General features: G+C 46.6%; 1 protein-coding gene across 1 annotated transcript; it reads left to right on the forward strand.

Moving 5' to 3' along the window:
• Positions 1-5,758: 5,758 nt before the first annotated feature.
• On the forward strand, positions 5,759-19,353 carry TP53I3 (tumor protein p53 inducible protein 3). Its single transcript, XM_045011211.1, has 6 exons — positions 5,759-5,810; positions 7,803-7,945; positions 8,786-9,053; positions 12,392-12,604; positions 14,176-14,372; positions 18,715-19,353. The coding sequence occupies exons 1-6, from the start codon at positions 5,798-5,800 to the stop codon at positions 18,901-18,903; spliced, it is 1,023 nt and encodes a 340-aa protein (XP_044867146.1). The 5' UTR covers positions 5,759-5,797; the 3' UTR covers positions 18,904-19,353.
• Positions 19,354-20,214: the final 861 nt, after the last annotated feature.

The following is a 20,214-nucleotide window of genomic DNA, read 5'->3' on the forward strand; positions in this document are numbered from 1 at the left end:
CCATAGCGTGGGGGGAGCAAGGATGTTGGTGTTGAGTGCTGCACCATCGCGTCTATCTGCAGCATTCAGTAAAGATAGGGTGACATGTAAAAGAGTCAAGAGAGGATTGTTTTCCCTTTCACTTCTGGTGGTGGGTGGGGTGTGTGCGCAAATTGCCGAACTATGCCCTGACCCACCGCAGACACTGTGTTTGACCCTAGAAGCATTTGGAGCTCATCCAAGAATGCAAATACTTTTCGGAGACAGCAGGAACTGTGGGATACCTTGCGTCCTCATTCCCCCCTCCCTCCATGAGCGTCCATTATATTCTTTGGCTTTCCGTTACGCTCGTCACGCAGCTGCGTGCTGAGTCTGTGCTATGCCGTCTGTCCATGGATTTATTAAAAATACTTTGGACCAGGCGCACCATAACAGTAATTCCACTACTTAGATGCATGAGTCTCCTAGCGAGATCACCGTGAGGACGGGCACTGAAGGAGATAGAGAGCGCATGCTGCGTGAAATCTATCATGAACCACGGACCGATGCAGCCGTGCTCGGGGAGGCAATGCTCCCTGAATACCGCATGAAAGCCTCGCGCGGAAAAGGGTGCTATCACGGAGCACCCAATAAGGCAGCTCTCCCCAGGAACCTCCTGCTGATGCTTATCGATTAACGGAAGGAGAGCTTCGTGGAGATCTCCCAGGAGGATTTCTGTTCTATCACCATATATAGAGAGACCTCCTTCTCACACACTTCAGATTCCTGTTATATTAAGAATAAAAGTTAACATGGTTTAAAGCACTTACCGACTGCTCCTTCCCCTGATTCAGGATCCGGGTTCATGGCCGGGGAGGGTTGGTAGGGGATCTCCGTGACGGTGATGAATAGATCCTGGCTGTCGGGGAAACCAGCGTTGTAAGCGCTCTCGCCTGCCTCGTCCTCCACAAACACTTCCTCATCTTCCCCGTCCGCGAACATCGTCGAGGAACTGTCTGTCGACACTGTCCCATCATCAGAGTCCATGGTCACTGGTGGGGCAGTGGTGGCAGGCTCCGTAGCGTCCGTTTGCCGCTTTGATTTTTTGGTAGCCTTGTCTGGGGTCCTTGGTTTTCATGCGGCGATGCGTTGCATGACGGCTGTATCCTCTGTCTGGATCATGGCTTTGGAGACCTTCTCGTAGGTCTTTGCATTCCGTTTGTTGGAGCGCAGCTCCGAAAGCACAGACTCCTCGCCCCACACACCGATCAGATCCAAGAGTTCCCGGTCAGTCTATGCCGGGTCCCTCTTTCTATTCAGAGATTACATGAACTCCTCTGCTGGAGAGCTCTGCATTGCTGCCGGTGCTGCTGAGCTCGCCCCGATGTCCAACCACGAAATGAGATTCTAACTGTCCAGAAAGGAAAAGGAATTCAAATTTTCCCGGGTCGTTTCCTGTGTGGCTGCTCAGAGCATCGAAGCTCGGACTGCTGTCCAGAGCATCAACAGAGTGGTGCACTGTGGGATAGCTCCCAGAGCTAGTAAGTTCGATTTGCATCCACACCTAGCCTAATTCGAGCTAGCCATGTCGAATTTAGCGTTACTCCACCTGTCGGGGTGGAGTACCAAATTCGAACTAAAGAGCCCTCTAGTTCGAATTAAATGGCTTCCTGGTGTGGACGGTTGAGCGGTTAGTTCGAATTAACGCTGCTAAATTCGATTTAAAGTCCTAGTGTAGACCAGGCCTAATAGAGCTTGTTGTGTCCCCCTCTAGTTGCTGGTTCACCTAGAGGATAACAGCCTACTTCTGCTACTAGTTACTTGTTTAATGTATGTGGAAGATATCTATGGTGTAGATGCTCTCTCTCCCTCTTATACAAGGTAGCCTTTCTGGTAGCGATAACCTCAGCCAGAAGTGGTGTCTGAGCTCAAGGCCCTGAGATCAAAGCCCCCTTACATGGTGTTCGATAAGGACAAGGTTCAGCTCAGGCCTCACCGGGCTTTCCTCTAGAATGTTGTCTCCCAGTTTCACATCAAACAGGATATGTTCCTCTCAGTAGTCTATCCTAGGTGACACTCGAGTGTCAGGGAGCTAAGGCTTCACTCGCTGGATGTCCGCAGAGCACTAGCCTTCTACATCAAGAGAATGAAGCTGTTCCAAAAATACGTCCAGTTATTCGTGGCAGTGGCAGACAGAATGAAAGGTCTTCCTGTCTCAACAGATTTAATCATGGATCGCGTCCTGAATCTGTGAGTGTTACAACCTGGCAGGGGTGCCCTCTCCTCCAATCACTGCACATTCCACCAGGGCTAAGGCCTCTTCAACGGTGTTCCCGGTGCAGGTTCTCACCCAGGAAATCTGCAGAGCAGTGACGTGGTCCTCCATACACACTTTCACCATGCACTATGTGATCACTCAGCGGGCCAGAGACAATGCGGCCTTTGGAAGAGCAGTGCTCCAATCAGTGGACAACTCCGACCCCACCTCCTGAACTTGGGCTTGTGAGTCAACTGATTGGAATGGACATGAACAAGCAGTTGAAGAAGGAAAAAAGGTAACTCACCTTCTCATAACTGTTGTTCTTCGAGATGTGTTGTTCACATCCATTCCAATACCCACCCTCCTACCCCTCTGTTGGAGTAGCCGGCGAGAAGAAACTGAGGGGGTGGCAGGTCGGCAGGACTCTATATTGAGCGCCATGAAAGCACATCTCCAGGGGGCACCCAGGCCGACCCGACAGATGCTGCTAGAGGAAAAATCTTCTGGCTAATGTGCACACGCGCACACCTGATTGGAATGGACATGACCAACACATCTCAAAGAACAACGGTTACGAGAAGGTGAGTAACCATTTTTTATGGGTAGTAAATGAGTCTGGATGAGATAATACTTAGACTAAGGCTTCAGCCTAATTTTTCCTGGCATGAGAGTTGTTTTGCCATTTTTTCCATCTTACATAGATTTGCTGGTTTGTTTAAATACCACTTCTGCTGATAGGACAAAAGTGATATGTTGCATTGGAAGATTTTAGGTAAAAGGAAAAGTTAATTAGTATGATAAATACACAACCTTGTAATACTAAAATCCCTTCATACTGGAAAAAATTAGGGCAAGATGGCATGAAAACAAAATGACATGGAAATTATATATACAGTAAAAGTTGTGTAAATTGAAGAGCGTGCATGCATATTTTATGACAGTGCTTAATGCTGATTGGAGAAAAGAGAATGAATATGTTATATGTAAGTACGTGAAGGAGGGGCCCAAACTGGAGAAACAGTGGACCAGAAACTGAAGGAATGCAACAGAAGGACCAGACATCAGAGGCTGCAATGACCATCATGAAGAATAGGAGAACTTCCTGATTCTCAGGAATTTGGTAACTTGGGCCCCTACTGTGAGTGGTGACAAGCTATCACTGAATTAGAACCTGATTAAACCACATGCAGTAATGAGTCATTCCTGTGTTAGGCTCCAGCCAATCCTCAAGCCAGGAGCTGGTCTGGTGTCTCCCAGGGCAGGTATATAACACTCATAAGTGATACAGCAGTTTAGTCTGCCAAAGTCACTTTATGGCTTAGAATTCTCCTCTGCCTGATAGTGGTCACTGACTCCACACGACTTAGCCTGCCCTAGCCTTGTTCCCAGCTCTGTGCTTGCCTTGTTCCAAGCCTGCTCTTGACTCCTGATTCTGGCTGTGATCTCTGGCCTGAGTGCCACCGCATCAGGCACAAAGCCTGATTGCTACTGCTCTCCCAGTAAGCCTGGCCATCCACATCTCGGGTTCGGACACCTAACTATTCCATCTTATCCAGAGCTGTAACTGGGCATTTTAGTGCCAGGGGCGAGCAAGCATATTTTTGCTCCCTAGAGCTGATGTGGGAGGATCACGGGGGTCACGTGCACCTTCAGATTTCTGCCTCCATTTAGCACAGAGGTTTTCAAACTGTGGGACGGGTCCCCCACAATTTGAAAACCGTTGCCTCCTGCCAGGAGTCAGTGGATTGGAAGGTGGTGGGATTGGGAGCCGCCCGGCATGCTTGGGCTCCTGGTTCTCTGCGCTATGGCAGCTAGGGTGCTAGCTAGCTGCCTGGCAGCCCTCCTTTCCCTGATCCCCTGCCCAGGAGCACCAGGGCAGCAGCGAGCAAACCTCTCAGTGAGCATCTCATGGCAGCTTACAGTTTTGTGAGGCCCTGAGCCAGACCAAGTCGGGGCCCCTCCCCGCCCTTCCGCCTGCAGTCCCTGCTGCCCCCCGCCCCCAGCACTCCTGCCTGGGGGGGAGTGGGGTCAGGATACGGGGGCTTGCCCTGCTCCACCCACCTGCTTGGTGCTCCTGTCAGAGGGAGCAGGGTTGGAGCATGGGGGTGGGTGGAGTGGGGCAAGTCCGCACGCCCCGACCCCGCTCCCAGGCAGGAGTACTGGGCAGGTGGAGCAGGTCGGCGCATGGGGGTGCCCATTTTTCCAGGGCCCCTCAGCCTGGCAGGAGGCAACAGTTTTCAAATTGTGGGGGGCACGCCCTTCAGTTTGTAAACCCCTGTGCTAAATAGAAGGCAGAAATGGGGGGACACGTGACCCTGCATGCCCCCCAATGCCACCCCATTTTCCCACCCCAATGGCTTTTTGACCGGGTGACTGCCTCATTTGCCCTACCCTAGTTACGGCCCTGATTTTATCTCTTTACTGTCAGGCATAAATGTATGTTCTGACACTATACGTGACAATAATTCTGTCTGAACATTTATAAATAAAGGTGCAAATTGATTAAGCCTAAATTGGGTGGACTTGTGTTTCAGTTTCCTACCTTATACGCCCAACAATTTCAACAGTTAAAACCAATTTGTTAAATAAACCCAGCTTGCAGAATTCAGAGTCGAGAAGCCAGGTCAACAATCAAACATTTTGCCTAGGGAAAAGTGCTTTCATATTCAAACAGGCAGCACTGTAAAAAAAGACAGGTTTCAGAGTGGCAGCCGTGTTAGTCTGTATCAGCAAAAAGAGCAGGAGTACTTGTGGCACCTTAGAGACTAACAAATTTATTTGAGCATAAGCTTTCGTGGGCTACAGCCCACTTCTTTGGATGCATAGAATGGAACATATATTGAGGAGATATATATACACATACAGAGAGCGTGAAAAGGTGGAAGTTGTCTTACCAACTCTGAGAGGCCAATTAAGTAAGAGAAAAAAACTTTTGAAGTGCTAATCAAGATAGCCCAGTACAGACAGTTTGATAAGAAGTGTGAAAATACTTACAAGGGGAGATAGATTCAATGTTTGTAATGGCTCAGCCATTCCCAGTCCCTATTCAAGCCTAAGTTGATCAAAAGTTTTTCTCTCTTACTTAATTGGCCTCTCAGAGTTGGTAAGACATGCTCTCTGTATGTGTGTATATATCTCCTCAATATATGTTCCATTCTATGCATCCGATGAAGTGGGCTGTAGCCCACGAAAGCTTATGCTCAAATAAATTTGTTAGTCTCTAAGGTGCCACAAGTACTCCTGTTCTTTTTGTAAAAAAAGAGAGCAACTGGCCCAAATCTCTTTGCTTACATAGGGAAGAAGGATATAGATTTCTGTCTGATTACCACGAGGGGAACCAGATTGATCAAACAAAAACATGTTTGTTTGTAGAAGTTTATCAAAATCTCTGACTTTGAATTCTGTATGTGTTTTTGCTTTAAATATAAAATACAATCCCATTTTTTCTCCTCTCCACCCTGTTGGGTTACATGATAACTTCTTCTAGGGGCAGGGCTCGGAAAGGAGGAAGTGGAATCAAACTACTTTAGAAGAAGGGGATTGACTTTTGCTCCCTGTGTGTGGAAAACCTTTCTTGGTATGCAGGATAAAGGTGAGTATTAAATTGTATCCAGGAACCAAATATCTACATTGCTTAAATTATTTTGGTCAATTTTATTGTCCTAATTAGTTACTGACAATCAGGCAAACATGTAAAAGATGTGCTTGCTTGGATGTTTAATAGTTTGAAGTGGGCTGAAGAGAGGTCATCATCAGTTTTTAAAAAGTGCTATTTCGTTCTACAAATTTTTTACCTATCTCTGCTGTAAACCAACCCGAGATTACTGTGAGTGAAAGGATTAGAGCGGAAGCAAATGTTATATTCTCTATGTATTCCAGTTCTGTGCATTTGAAAGCACTTTGTAAATAGTCAGTTTCACTATAGTCATTTTACTGTGATGTCTGTATGAGTCTTTCACCTAGCAACGAAGAAGAAAAAGCATGTGTAAAAAATGTGTTTTGAAAAATTATGAATAAAGGTAGAGAGATTAAGGAATGAGTATAACATCTTTATTTTTTATTTATTGACTAAATTTCATATTGATGTTCATTGATCTGCTAATTTTCATCATTCACTTTAACATGCACAATAAAGATGAAAATGCGGAAAGCAGGAGCAAACTGTCTTGTGGGAAGGTGTCTGGTGGAGCTCTGTAAGACTCCCATTATTTCAGGGTTGGCTTCTTTGCAATTTCTGTGCCTGATTAGTGCAGCTGAGAGTTAATCATTTAGAGAAATGTTTAATCATCATAAATTAACCCCTGCAGTGACACGTGGTGAATCAATCTCCCGGTGTTCTGTGTGTCTCAGTTGTGTATTGTTTTGTCATCCTAGGCCCTAATGCTGCAAGCACTTAAGTATCTTCATAATGTTAGTCCTGTGGGTAGTTCTATTAACAGAACATTAATTGGTAACCTTTGTATTTTAAATCAATGGGACAACTCCATGTGAGTAAAGTCCTACATATACTTAAGAGTTTGCAGGATTAGGACCTAAGACTGCAGGCTCCTTGGGGCAGTGATCCATTCTCCTCCATATTCTGTACAGTGCTGGGTACACGGATGGCACGCAGTAGATAATACAGAAGATGAGCCCCTCTGTGATTTCCCATCTCCTGTTGCCTTTCCCATTGCACCAATGGAGAATCTTTTCTGACCTAAAGCTGCCAGGCAGGCTGACTCTATACCAGCTTGTGCACGCTTCACATCTTGACAGATACCCCCAAAGCAAAGGAATCAAGAAACAGCACATGTGAGGAGAGAAAGTCACCTAGCACCCACAGGACTGCAACAGTTAGTGGGAGAAATCATGAGATTCCTAGAGCAAGTCAGGCACAGAGGAATCTCCTGCTAAGGAGAATGAATCAGGAGGTTTTTAAACCTATAATCATTTTCTGTCTCAAATCAACCTACTGCTGTTTTACGGTGTCTTTACATTGGTAGCTGAAGGGCTGAATCACAAATCTGAGGTTAGATAAAACTTTATACATATTAAATAAATTATTCTTGCTCCCTCTACTGAGGTGTTTAAAATTATGTTTAGCTCTTTGTCTGTGTCAATTATTTTACAGGCCAATGTACCTTGGCAGCTTGAGCACTGATCCCATGATTCTGCCATCAGCTCCATGCTGGTGGATTTCTTCACTCACATGGAGTCCTTTGAAGTCAATGGGGCTCCATGCAGGGCATGAGGGGCACATCCATACAGAACACCCTACAGGATTGGGACCTCTGATTTCATGCAAAGTAACTCTAACTTTGTGGGTCACTAGATGACTGTTTTGAAACTAATGTTTTGTCCTGGTTTGAATATAATGCATTAACTTTAAACCTTCCTATTCCTGTAGTACCTGCCACGATCCCCCATCCCACATTGTTTATGCTGGAGACTGGACTAGATTGTCCAAGTTGTGCATAGTGGTGTCTTTGGGGCAGTCTAGGTTTATGAATGGATATCAACAATTCATATCTTAAGGCTGAACATGGGTTGCCTAGTGACAAGCAAATACACCTGCTTTAGTGCTTTCCTTTTTGTATTGGTTCAGAGAAAATGTTGGCAGTTTATTTTGACCAGCCAGGAGACCCAGAGAATCTGTCTGTGAAAGAGGTACCGAAACCACATCCAGGAAGAGGAGAAGTCCTTATAAAAGTGTCTGCCAGTGCTCTGAACAGGGTTGACTTATTCCAGGTATGTCTCTGGTAAGCCGACTTATAGATCTGTGGGGGACACTGCATTGCTTAGACTCAGTTTTTGAGTAACAGAAGAGTCTGGCTTGAATTTTGACAGATCTGAAAAGTTAAGAGGGGTTGGACCTGGTTAGCACTTTGATGAGCGATCTCCAAGGAAAAGTTCAGAGTGCTTCAAAAAGAGGTGGTTGGTGATTCAGTAGGTGGCACTTCTTCATCACCTGAGTCCTCACTGAACCTATGACCCATTATGATATCAGGGGCATTGTGCTCCTGGAGGTGTCTCCTTTCAGGTGAGATGAAAACAGCTCTAGTCACTCGTGGCCACTTAAAAATTCCCATAACATTCTCATGAACATAAGGGTGTTAACTCTAGTACCTTGGCTAAATTCCAATTTAAGTAGTCACATTCTACCTACCTCTTAAAACATACATTAGCAGCCAGCGTCTTGGCTGACACACTGGGGACCGAACCAGGGACCTCCAGAGCTAAAAGCATGAGTGTCTGTAGCTTGTGCTAAAGCTCAGCAACTGGGGATAACGCATACCTTCAGCAGATCAGCACCGAGGGGGATCTGTAACACACTCGCCAATTGGTTACAGACATATAAAGTTTCAAGAACAAAACATGCTCAGCCTAAAAAAGGAAGTGTAATTATTGCTAAAAATACCACCAAGGATGGGAGATCCTAAAAAGATTTGGATTGAAATGTATTTGCATGATGTGACCAGAACTAAAACCTCGGGGGGGTTCTGAAGTAAAACTGAATAAAGAGAGATTAGGTTAAGTGGCGGATCAAACTGCAGTTCATTGCACTGATTATTCTTTCTGATTTTGCAGAGGAGCGGAAAGTATCCTTCCCCAAAAGGAGCAAATGGCATTCTAGGCTTAGAAGCAGCTGGACTTGTGGCTGGGTTAGGACCTGGTTGCAAGGGTCAGTGGAAAACTGGAGATACAGTGATGGCTCTGCTGTCTGGGGGCGGCCAGGCAGAATACGTCACTGTGCCAGAAGGTCATCTGATGCCGATCCCTAATGGTATGACTTTTGTTCAGGCTGCGGCCATTCCTGAAGTCTGGCTAACAGCCTTTCAGTTGCTGCATTTTGTAGGTGAGTGATGTATCTGCAAATACCATTTGACATTTTCTTCTGTTCATTGCCCAGATCTGAATGTCACTTCCCTTTGAAGAACGTTTTCTATGTCACTCCAAGCATCTAGCCCTTTGACCTTTCTTGTCCACATGATTTAGATGTACAAGACCTACATTCCTAAAGGTTGGCCACATCTACTCAATAATAACTTGCTTTGCTGATTGCATATTTAAAAGGGAAGAATACAAAAAGGGGCTTGGCTTTACAGTAGAACCTGAGAGTTATGAACTGACCAGTCAACCACATGTTGACACCAGAAGTACGCAATTAGGCAGCAGAAGAAGAAGAAGGAAAAAAAAGCAAATACAATGCAGTGCTGTGTTAAATGTAAACTACTAAAAAAATGTAGGGAAAGTTTAAATTTTTTGACAAGGTAAGGAAATTGTTTCTGTGCTTGTTTCATTTAAATTAAGAGGGTTAAAAGCAGCATTTTTCTTCTGCATAGTAAAGTTTCAAAGCAGTATTAAGTCAATGTTCAGTTGTAATCTTTTGAAAGAACAACCAAAACATTTTGTTCAGAGTTACAAACATTTCAGAGTTATGAACAACCTCCATTCCCGAGGTGTTCGTAACTCTGAGGTTCTACTGTACTTTGCATCTGTATTTCCCAGCTGGGAACTACGGCTTTCCATTAAACTCCAAATGCTGTATTTTCCCCCAAAGCAAGGCCTACCTCTAAGAGTCTGACTTCACTACAAACTCAACCATGTTGGGAGGTCCACTCACAAAATGATTGTCGCCTGATACTGTCTGAGCATGGTTTGGAATTATGGAATCTATGTTGGAGAACACCCATGCTGTGCCTTGGTTCCCAGAGACAGCTGTATTTGTAGGTCAAACTGCCACTGAAGTTAGATGGATGCTCAGCATTTTTAAAATCCCACATGGAACGTATTAGACAGGCCCTAAAGTATCATTCTACTGAATTTCTCCAACTGCTTAGTTTCTGACTGTTTGCAGGTCAGTGTTAGTGTCCATTACCACAAATCAGCTTAGCACCCCTGCTGCAAAGCTCAGCAGAAAGACTAAGAGCTGTGTAAAATGAACTATCCTTTTGTCACTAAACTAGAGGTGGTCTCTCTACTTCTTGGTAGAGGAACATCAATTGGCCAGTGTAGGGAAGCTTGTACTGCTGCTACCCAGGCTTCTGTGGCCAAATAGGACTTTGGTCTCCAGGGCTGTTGAGCCCATACCTTTCAATAGCACCAAATGACCCCCCAAAATTGTACTCAAATCTGTTAACATTATATATGTTCTGGGGCTTATAAGCAATTACAAGATAATATAATTATAGGAGGGACGGGAGCGCCATCTATTATGAAGGTTGCCTGATATTTCCCATTGTAAGACCCTCTTTTCAGCTGGTTATAACTTAGCCAAACTTTAACCATTCTAGAAAATTTTAGCCAAAACAACTCAGGCATTTCCAAGAACAAGACTAAGGAAAATTGTTTTGTCATGTTAAAAAATACTGGCAACCTTATTTTGAGACATTCTAGTGCCCTCGTGCACTGGAGCAGGAACTTGGAATTTGGCCTTTGTGTCTGGGATGTGCCTTTTGCCATCACTGTGAAAATCTGCCCAAATCTGCCCAAGTTATAAGCCTTTGAAAAATTAAAAGCTCAGCAGAGACTTGATGAAGTTTAGCATCTAAAGTCTCTGGAGATTCTATCTGCAGTGAGCTTGCTTCAGCCCAGAGCTACGAAGGACTTTCCCTGCAATTGCAGCTCTGAGCTATTGTGGGCTGTGTTAGGTCTGGGCCAAGCATCTGGGTGGAGACAAAGAGCCTGGAGTGGGGAGACTGGGATTGGAGACTGGCAGTGCAAGGACAGGTAAACTAGGAGTTGGGGGAAAGTCAAGGATTGGCTGGGCAAGGAGCCTGGAAATGGGAGCCAGGGGCAGGAGCTCAGTGTGTCATGGGGAAGGAAGTGGGTGGAGGGGAGACAGAGCTGACAAGGAGCTAGGATGCAGTGGGAGAACTGTGGCAGGCTGGGCACAGAGACTTGGATAAGGAACTGAGTGGGGGCACTGGGATTGGATGAGAGGCCACAAGGTGAGTTGGAATGGGAACTGGGGTGGGGAATGTGGGGGATAACTGAACAGAGACAGATTGGATGAGTAGCCAGGAGGGGGAGCTGGGACTGGATGGCAAGGAGACAGGAGATAAGGTGCCAGGGCTGTGTGGAGGGGAAAGTGGGAATAGTTAGGGCAGGAGAACTGGGAGGAAGACTAGGACTGTGAGTGCTGGCAGAGATTGGGATTGGAACGGAGAATCCAGAGGGGCACACAAGGACTAGCTGGACAAGGAAACTGGGACTGGGATAAGAAACCTGAGGAATGAAGACTAGGACTGGCTAGGTGAGAATAGAATGAGGAGGCGGGTAAGGATGAGACAGGATTGTGACAGAGACAGGTTGGAGGTCAAGGGGTTAAGCATGAAGAAAACAGGCAGAAGAGTCTGTGCCCAGTAGAGAACACGCCCCTCCAGAGCCTAGAATGGAACTAAAGATTCTTGAGTCTCACCATTCCTCTTCTATCAGAAAATATCGGCGAAACCCTCTGGCAAAGTGTCTAGTGCTGGTCCACACAGGTGATTACAACTACTACTGCTATTATTTATTACATTAGCTCAAATATCAGAGATCTGTATTCAGGAGCGCTGGAACAATCTGTATAGCAGGGGTGCCGAGAGCCATTGAACCAAACTGTAAACCCTGTATATAATGGAAACCACTTCAAGCCAGAGGATGTGGAAGCACCCCTAGTTTCATGGTGTATCTAATGGTTCCAACCCCGCTGATAAACCATATGTGTCATCATGATTCCACATAATAGAATTTCTGTTTGCTTTCTTTAAAACATAGGAAATTACAAACAAAAAAAGAAGTTAAAGGAACGTTATTAAGATTGCAAATCAAGGACTCAAAAATTAAGACTGCCAGAATTAAGGTTGCCTGTGCAATCTCAGTTTTCTCACCTTGCACGTATACATTATGATACAGTCCCTATGAAATGATCACATACTATTTTTTTCACAGGACCCCCTGCCTCATTCAGTGAACAAGATATATGGTGCTCACTTACAGAGCAGCTATTCAATATTTTACTGCATGCACTTACACCAGGTCTGGATTTTTTCCCTCATTAAAGCTGTTCAACAGCTGCTTATTTTAGCTGCAGAATCCACAGATTAGGGATAACTTGTTCAGCTTGTTATTGAGCACTTTTTACCACAACCTTGTCTAATCTGAAGGCAGTCCCAAATGGGTTGTTCATTTCCCTATGTTTTGCTTCAGGTAAAGTACAGAGTGGACAGACAGTGCTGATCCACGCAGGAGCTAGTGGAGTTGGCACAGCAGCCATTCAACTGACTAGACTGGCAAAAGCTATTCCCATTGTAACAGCTGGAACACAAGAGAAACTCCAGCTGGCAGCAAAACTTGGAGCAGCTGCTGGGTTCAACTACAAGGAGGAGGATTTTAGAGAAAGGGTCCTGGAGTTCACCAACGGTGAGAATCTTTGGGTAACCCAACAATTGCACGGGTATTCATAATCATGATTTAGGAAAAGTCTGCATTCTTCTCCTATGAAGTTGCTGTTGCATTTCAACTAGGCTACATCTACACTGCAGTAAAAGACCCATGGCTGGTCCAGGTCAGCTGTTTTGGGCTCGCGGGGCTCAGCCTGAAGGGCTAAACATTGCAGTGTAGACATTCGGGTTTGGGCTGGACTCATGGGTCTGAAACCTCACAAGGGGGTAGGTCTTAGATCCCAGGCCTGAGCCCAAATGTCTGTGCTGCAATTTTTAGCCCTGCAGCCCAAGCCCCATGAGCCCAACTCAATTGTCCCAGACTCTGAAACGCAGTGCTGTGGGTTATTAATGTTGCAGCATAGAAGTACCCTTAGATTTTCAATGGATCATCCCATCAGGGAGGTTGATTTTCACACAGAAAGCCAGAAGGCCTCCCTATCTCAAACCTCTTATGGCCTATTGTTGGCTGGGAGGGGAATCTGTAGTCCTAGATGAGGCCTAAAACACAGGTGTTGAGCACTAGCAGTGCTAAAAATCCCATGACTACTTTGAATAATGATGTCCTGGCCAAATTCCAAGTTGGATAATTATGTTCCACCTAGCAATCATTCCCACTCTAGTTTTATTCAGATGTGGCAACCTTCACTTCCTGTCTTAGGGCTAGTCTACACTTACATGCCAGTTCGACGCAGAGAGTTCGACTTTTCGGAGTTCGAACTATCGCGTCTAATATAGACGCGATAGTTCGAACTCCGGAAGCGCTCCGTTCGACTCCGGTACTCCACCACTGCAAACGGCGGTGGCGGAGTCGACCTTGGAGCCGCGGAGTTCGGTTCCGCGGCGTCTGGACGGGTGAGTACTTTGAACTAGGGTACTTCGAATTCAGCTACGCTATTCACGTAGCTGAATTTCCGTACCCTAGTTCAACCCCCGTTCTTAGTGTAGACCAGGCCTTACTCTGCTACTTAGTGCTATGCACTTTATATAGTTATTGCATTTCACCTTGGAAGTGGCTGGTTTCAATAAGATTTCAATATGCTCAGCATCTGCAGGACAGACCTCAACATCAGGACAGAACTTGTCTAACTGGGCCCTATTTTCAGCAGTGCCCCCTTTGTTTTGGTTTTGTTGTTGTTGTTCTTGCGGGCACAAATATTGTGCCTGCCTTGCTTATGCATCCATAAGTAATTGTGAGCACAAATCCCAGGATTTGGATTTCTAAATGTTTGACTGTGGGCACAAAAAATGTACACAATTTTTTTACCTGCCTACTGTGCCTATTGTGCTTTCTATGGATATTTAGGGCATAGTTTATGGGTTTGCATATGTGTATGTATATATTCATATTTATATTTAGCCTGGCCCTGCAGTTATTACTCACAAGTAGTCACATTGACTTCAGGGGGACTAATCCCATAAGTAAGAGTTGCAGGACTGTGCCTCTCTGTATACAGACCTACTTGTCTCAGTCTGGTGTTTTGTTTCAAATTATCTCACATTTTGATTTCTCCAAAGTACATTATTTAAATCCTTTCTGTTCCACTTGAGGCTCTGGAGTGGATGTTATTTTAGACTGCATTGGTGGTTCCTACTGGGAGAAGAACCTCAATTGTCTGAGTACTGATGGCCAGTGGATTGTGTATGGACTGTTGGGTGGAGGTGAAGTACATGGAGATCTCCTTGGAAGGTTGTGTTCCAAAAGAGGGAGCCTGCTTACTAGTCTGTTAAGATCACGAGAAAAGGAGGCAAGTGATGACTGGCAACATCTTTATTTAGTTTAACACAGGAATCTGTAATTCTAATTACTTTGTTTCATTTTAATACCAGTGATAAAATATTGTATTCATAGAATCATAGAACTGGAAGGGAACTCAAGAGGTCATCTAGTCCAGTTCCCTACACTCATGACAGGACTAAGTATTATCTAGACAATCACTGACAGGTGTTTGTCTAACCTGCTCTTAAAAATCTCCAGAGATTGAGATTCCACAACCTCCGAAGGCAATTTATTCCAGTGCTTAACTACCCTGACATTTAGGAAGTTTTCCTAATGTCCAACCTAAATCTTCCTTGCTGCAATTTAAGCCCATTGCTTCTTGTCCTATCCTCAGCGGTTAAGAACAAATTTTCTCCCTCCTCATTGTAACAACCTCTTATGTACTTGAAAACTGTTATCATGTCCCCTCTCAGTCTTCTCTTTTCCAGGTTAAACAAACCCAGTTTTTTCAATCTTCCCTCATAGGTCATGTTTAATCATTTTTGTTGCTCTTCTCTGGACTTTCTCCCATTTGTCTACATCTTTCCTGAAATTGTGAAATTTCCAGAACTGGACACAATACTCCAGTTGAGGCCTAATCAGCACAGAGTAGAGCGGAAGAATTACTTCTTGTGTCTTGCTTACAACATTCCTGCTAATACATCCCAGGATGATGTTCGCTTTTTTTGCAACAGTGTTACACTGTTGACTCATATTTAGCTTGTGGTCCACTACGACCCCCAGATCCTTTTCTGCAGTGCTCCTTCCTAGGCAGTCATTTCCCATTTTGTATGTGTGCAACTGACTGTTCCTTCCTAAGTAGAGTATTTTGTATTTGTCCCTATTGAATTTCATTCTATTTACGTCAGACCATTTCTCCTGTTTGTCCAGATCTTTTTGAATTGTAATCCTGTCCTCCAAAGCACTTGCAACTCTTCCAGCTTGGTGGTATTACCATTGCATTATTGTATTAATGCAGTATAGTATTAATGTATTACCATACAAATAACACTCACATTTTTATTATATATCCCGGAAAGCAATCCAGAATCAAACTGTATTGTCCTTGTACTACTTGTGCCACATCCATCTCTATTGTAACACAGCTGAAACCAGTGGAATAACACCAGGAATGATTTGTGTTAACTGGGTTTTTGATTAGCTTCTTGTATGTATGTAGCGGGGTGGTCACCCCACTCCTGCCCTGAAGGGCTTTAAACAGCCCTGGGAAAGGGCTGCCGTGGGAGAGAAGCAAGGCTGATTGGGGGAAGCAGCCTAGAGTGACCAGATCGCAAGAGTGAAATATCAGGACACAGTGGTCGAGTGGGGGCGGGGGGAGACAGACACAGGTGCACAGCCCTGACCAGAGCCAGAGGCACACTGGTCCACCTGGCCCTGTGCTACCAGCGTGCCCCTTCCTGGTGGGGGTGGGCCCATGCTGTGCCACACAGCTCCCCTGCCCAGCGCCCCCTGGATCCACTATACCCACAGCCCCCCTACAATCCTTCCACCGCAAATGCACAGTGCTGTGCACACCCACCCCACCCTGCGCCCCCGGCCCACAGCCCCAGCACAGCTGCTCAGCACCCCACACAGAACCCCCCACTCACTAGTTTCCCAATACACACAGATTTCCCCTCCCTCCCTTCCTTTCTCCCTCCCAGTGCCCTTCCCCACGCCCCACCACCACAACTACACAATGCCCCACACGGACCCGCACTGCCCAGTGCCCTGACACACACAGATCTCCCCCACTGACCAGCACCCCTAATAGGCCCCCACTGTCTAGCAGCCCAAAACACACAAACCTCCCCACTGCCCAGCGTCCTCCACACCCTCACAGCCCAGCGCCCCCCACACACCTCCTAGACACTCACTCCACCACACCCTGCCCCCTTCCCTGGCCGCACTCACCAGCCCTGCTGGGAGGTCTCTGGCTTCTAGATTGAGAGCGGCGAGGGGAATCTCCAGACTCTCCACGTGCTGCGCCCGCCACAAGCGCGACCTCCGTGGCTCCCATTGGCCGGGAAAAGTGCCAGTGGGCGCTGCTGGAGCCGCGGAGCGGGGCTTGTAGGCGCCGGCAGCACGCAGAGCACTCCCACCCTAAGAGCCAGAGGGACCTGCCAGGGGGCCAGGTCGGGAGTCCCGGCAGTGCTCAAATGGGACGGCTCCCGTCCCGGGAAGCATCCGGTAGGCAGGTCCCTCTGGCTCTCAGGGTCGTGGGTCGGGTCGGGTGCGGGGGACGGAGGGCTCTCTGCCTGCTCCCAGCGCCTGAAAGCCCCGCCCCTGCAGCACGTGGCGCTCCTGCTGGCGGCTGCAGTCCGGACGGTCCCTGATATCAGGACAAAGGGCGTCCCGACCAATGTAAGTTCGGGATGCAGGACAAGTCCCCTAAAATCAGGACTGTCCCGATAATATCGGGACATCTGATCACCCTAAAGCAGCCACAGGTGGGGCCATGCCACAATCAGCCCAGAGCTGGCCCTATAAGAGGGCTGAAGGCCAAAGACACTCACAGATTCTCTCTCTCTAGCCTCTGAGGGAGAAGGACCTGGCTGCCTGGGAAGCTGAGAAGGGTACCTAGGGGAGAACAATGCTGGGGAAGGGCAGAGGGAGCTGGGGAGCTCCAGCCTAGCAAAGCCCCAGGCTGCAGGCCAAGCTAAGGGCCCACAAAAGGGTACTAAGGCTGCAGAGGGGTAGCCCAGATATAGGCAGAGGCAGCTGGTCCAACCCCCCTTGCCAATGATGAGTGGTTTACAAACTGCAGTCTGTCCCAGGGAGCGGGGGCTAGATGATGACTGGCAGTAGCCACTGAGGCAAGGTGGAAATAGGGGGTTGGAGGTTCCCCTGGGAGGGGAGACCTAGAGACAGTGGGTTGCTGCTAAATCTGTGGCCATGAAAATCGCATCACAGACCATGAAATCTGGCCTCCCCCATGAAATCTGGTCTCCGGCCACCCAGTTCTGAAGAAGCGGTTGCTGGTCGGGCACCCAGTTCTGAAGGCAGTGCTATGGCCAGCAATAAGCACAGAAATAAGGGTGGCAATGCCACGCCACCTTTACTTCTCAGCTGCTGCTGCTGGTGGTGACGCTGCCTTCAGAGCTGGGCACCCAGCCAGCAGCCACCGTTCTGCCATCTCCCAGCTTCAGCCAGCAGCAGTGGAAAAGTAAGGGGGGCAATACCATGACCCCCTAACAGGTTTGCAACCACTTCTTTTGGATTGGGGCCCTCAGTTTGAGAAACACTGTGGAGAAATCACACATTTTTTGCAAAATTTGCTATTTATGCCATGACCAACCCGTAAAAAATGTGTGATTTCTCCATGAGTTAAGTAGACCCCTAGTTATAAAAATGGTTATCCCCCCCACTCCCACCATTTCGTTTCAGGCCCTGCATGCAACTTAGCCAGCCAAAGTCTATCTTCCCCCAATTAATGTATCACTAGCAGTTAGGCATCACTGTGCAGCCCAGACTGACGTGCTATCTCTCACAGAGGTGCAGATCTTAGGTCACATCCCTCAGGCTAGCTTAGGTTGCTTTCCACCTTGTGTGCTACTTTAGATTACTTCCCACCTTGCATGCTAGCTTTTGTGGATCACAATCTAAAAAAGACACCTCTCTCTTCCCACTCATTGTATAGGGAGTGTAGGCACCTAACTCAGGCTTTGTGGGTTGCAGTGCTGTTTGTTTATCTAAACACCTAAAAGTTACACACTGTGATACTCAGCTTTCAATGCCTAAGTCCCTTCATAGATCCCACCATCAGTACTTTCTCTATGCTGCCCCTCATACTTGGGAGAAGCTCCCTGTAAACATCTGCAAAACCAACTCATCATCTTCCTTCATGTCCCTCCTCAAAACTCTCCTTTGCTATGATGTATACAAAAAAGCCATGACTAAGGTTCCTATGCACTATGGTAATACAAATAACTAATAATACCAAGAAGATACTACAGTGATGGCAGCAATATGAAACCCTAAGATATATTCTACCCAGGACCAATACAGTATTGTTCCTACACTATATTCTCAAGTCCTTTGTCCAATCTTATTTTAAATGCCTCTGTGATGGAGCTTCTGTCACTTACCTTGGGAAAATATGTCACCTCATTACTATAATTTAAATTCCTTGGGGGAGCCTAAACAATTCCTCTCCTTTAGGGTTTACATCCTTTAACTATTGTAGACTCCCAGTACAATAATGTTATGAAATGTAGTGTATCTTTTAGAAACATGCTCATTTTAATAGGTAATACTTAGAGATATGTGCATGAATTAGGAAAGTAGGAATAATTCTTAAAATATAACCTCCTTTCATTTTTTCTCTTCAGTATAAAGAAAAGCTGGTGAAAGCCTTCACAGAGAGAGTGTTGCCATATTTCTCCCAAGACAGATCTCCTCATGTCCAACCAATCATTGACAGTGTTTATCCTTTGCACAGGATTGTAGAGGCTCACAGGACCATGGAAGAAAACAAGAACCTTGGCAAAATTATAATTGAAATGCCTCCTTCATCTTAAAGAAGGGTGTGATGCTGCAGGTGTTCCACAGAGACTAAATTACTATCGATGTGTATGGGAGTTTGGCATCTGGAGCACCTGCAATTTCAGGCCACAAATTTGACATGAATGACAGTGAGGAAGGATTGTGAGAGTGAGGAGTAAAACTAAGTCTTTGTACAAGACTATTTTTGAGAAAGTAATTCCCTTATAAGGGAATAATAACAAATCCAAATCTATCATTGGTAAGGTGTCCTAGGGGAGCAATTTAATGTAATCTATTCCACTCCTACAGTTCCTTCATTGGGCAAGATTGTCATTGGCCATTTTCCTTTCTATTTCGCTGCTTGTTTCCCATTCTTTGGCTTTGGCTACACTTGCACTTCAAAGCGCTGCCGCGGCAGCGCTTTGAAGCGCTAAGTGTAGTCAAAGCACCAGCGCTGGGAGAGAGCTCTCCCAGCGCTGTCCGTACTCCACCTCCCTGTGGGGAATAACGGACAGCGCTGGGAGCCGCGCTCCCAGCGCTGGGGCTTTGACCACACTGGCGCTTTGCAGCGCCGCAATTTGCAGCGCTGGAGAGGGTGTGTTTTCACACCCTGCTGCAGCGCTGCAAATTTGCAAGTGTAGCCAAGGCCTTAGAAAACAACTGTTCAGCATAGGGGCTAGTAATCTGTCTGAAACAAATCCCCACATCACTTTAGTATAACTCTGAGGTCCTATTGTAATTATGCAAAGTGTGGGCCATTAATGGTGGTTTAGAATCTCACTGGCTCCCATTGACTAGGACAATTGGTTGTAAATGGTTTATTTACCTGCAAACCTTCCTGTGTAAGTGTGGGCCAACCCAAGAAGAAGTGAGACTAAGGGTTTTACATGATACTGGAATCCATCTTAATCCTTGTACTTTTCCATTGATGAAGCAAGGGTGGGGACAAGCACAGACAACAGATTCCCGCCTTGTGCCAAAGCTATATAAGGGGGTGGAGCAGAACAAAGGCAGGTCCCAGTCATGAGAAAACCCCTGCTTACCACTGGAGATGTCTGCTGGAACTAACAAGGACTGTACCGGGGAAATGATTGGGCCCATACGAGGAAGGCATCTAGTCCAGGGTCTCAAACTCAAATGACCACGAGGGCCACATGAGGACTAGTACATTCGCCAGAGAGCCGCATTACTGAGACCTCCCCCACTGCCACCACTCCACCCCTTCCATGAGGCCCCGCCCCTGCCCCCTCTTCCCACCCCTTCCCAGGGGGTGCAGGAGGGGTGTGGGGTGTGGCGGGGGCTCAGGGCAGGGGGTCGGGGTGCAGGGTGCAGCAGGGGGCTTGGCA

This window comes from Mauremys mutica, chromosome 3, assembly GCF_020497125.1.
Source record: "Mauremys mutica isolate MM-2020 ecotype Southern chromosome 3, ASM2049712v1, whole genome shotgun sequence".
In the NCBI taxonomy this organism is placed as follows: domain Eukaryota; kingdom Metazoa; phylum Chordata; order Testudines; family Geoemydidae; genus Mauremys; species Mauremys mutica.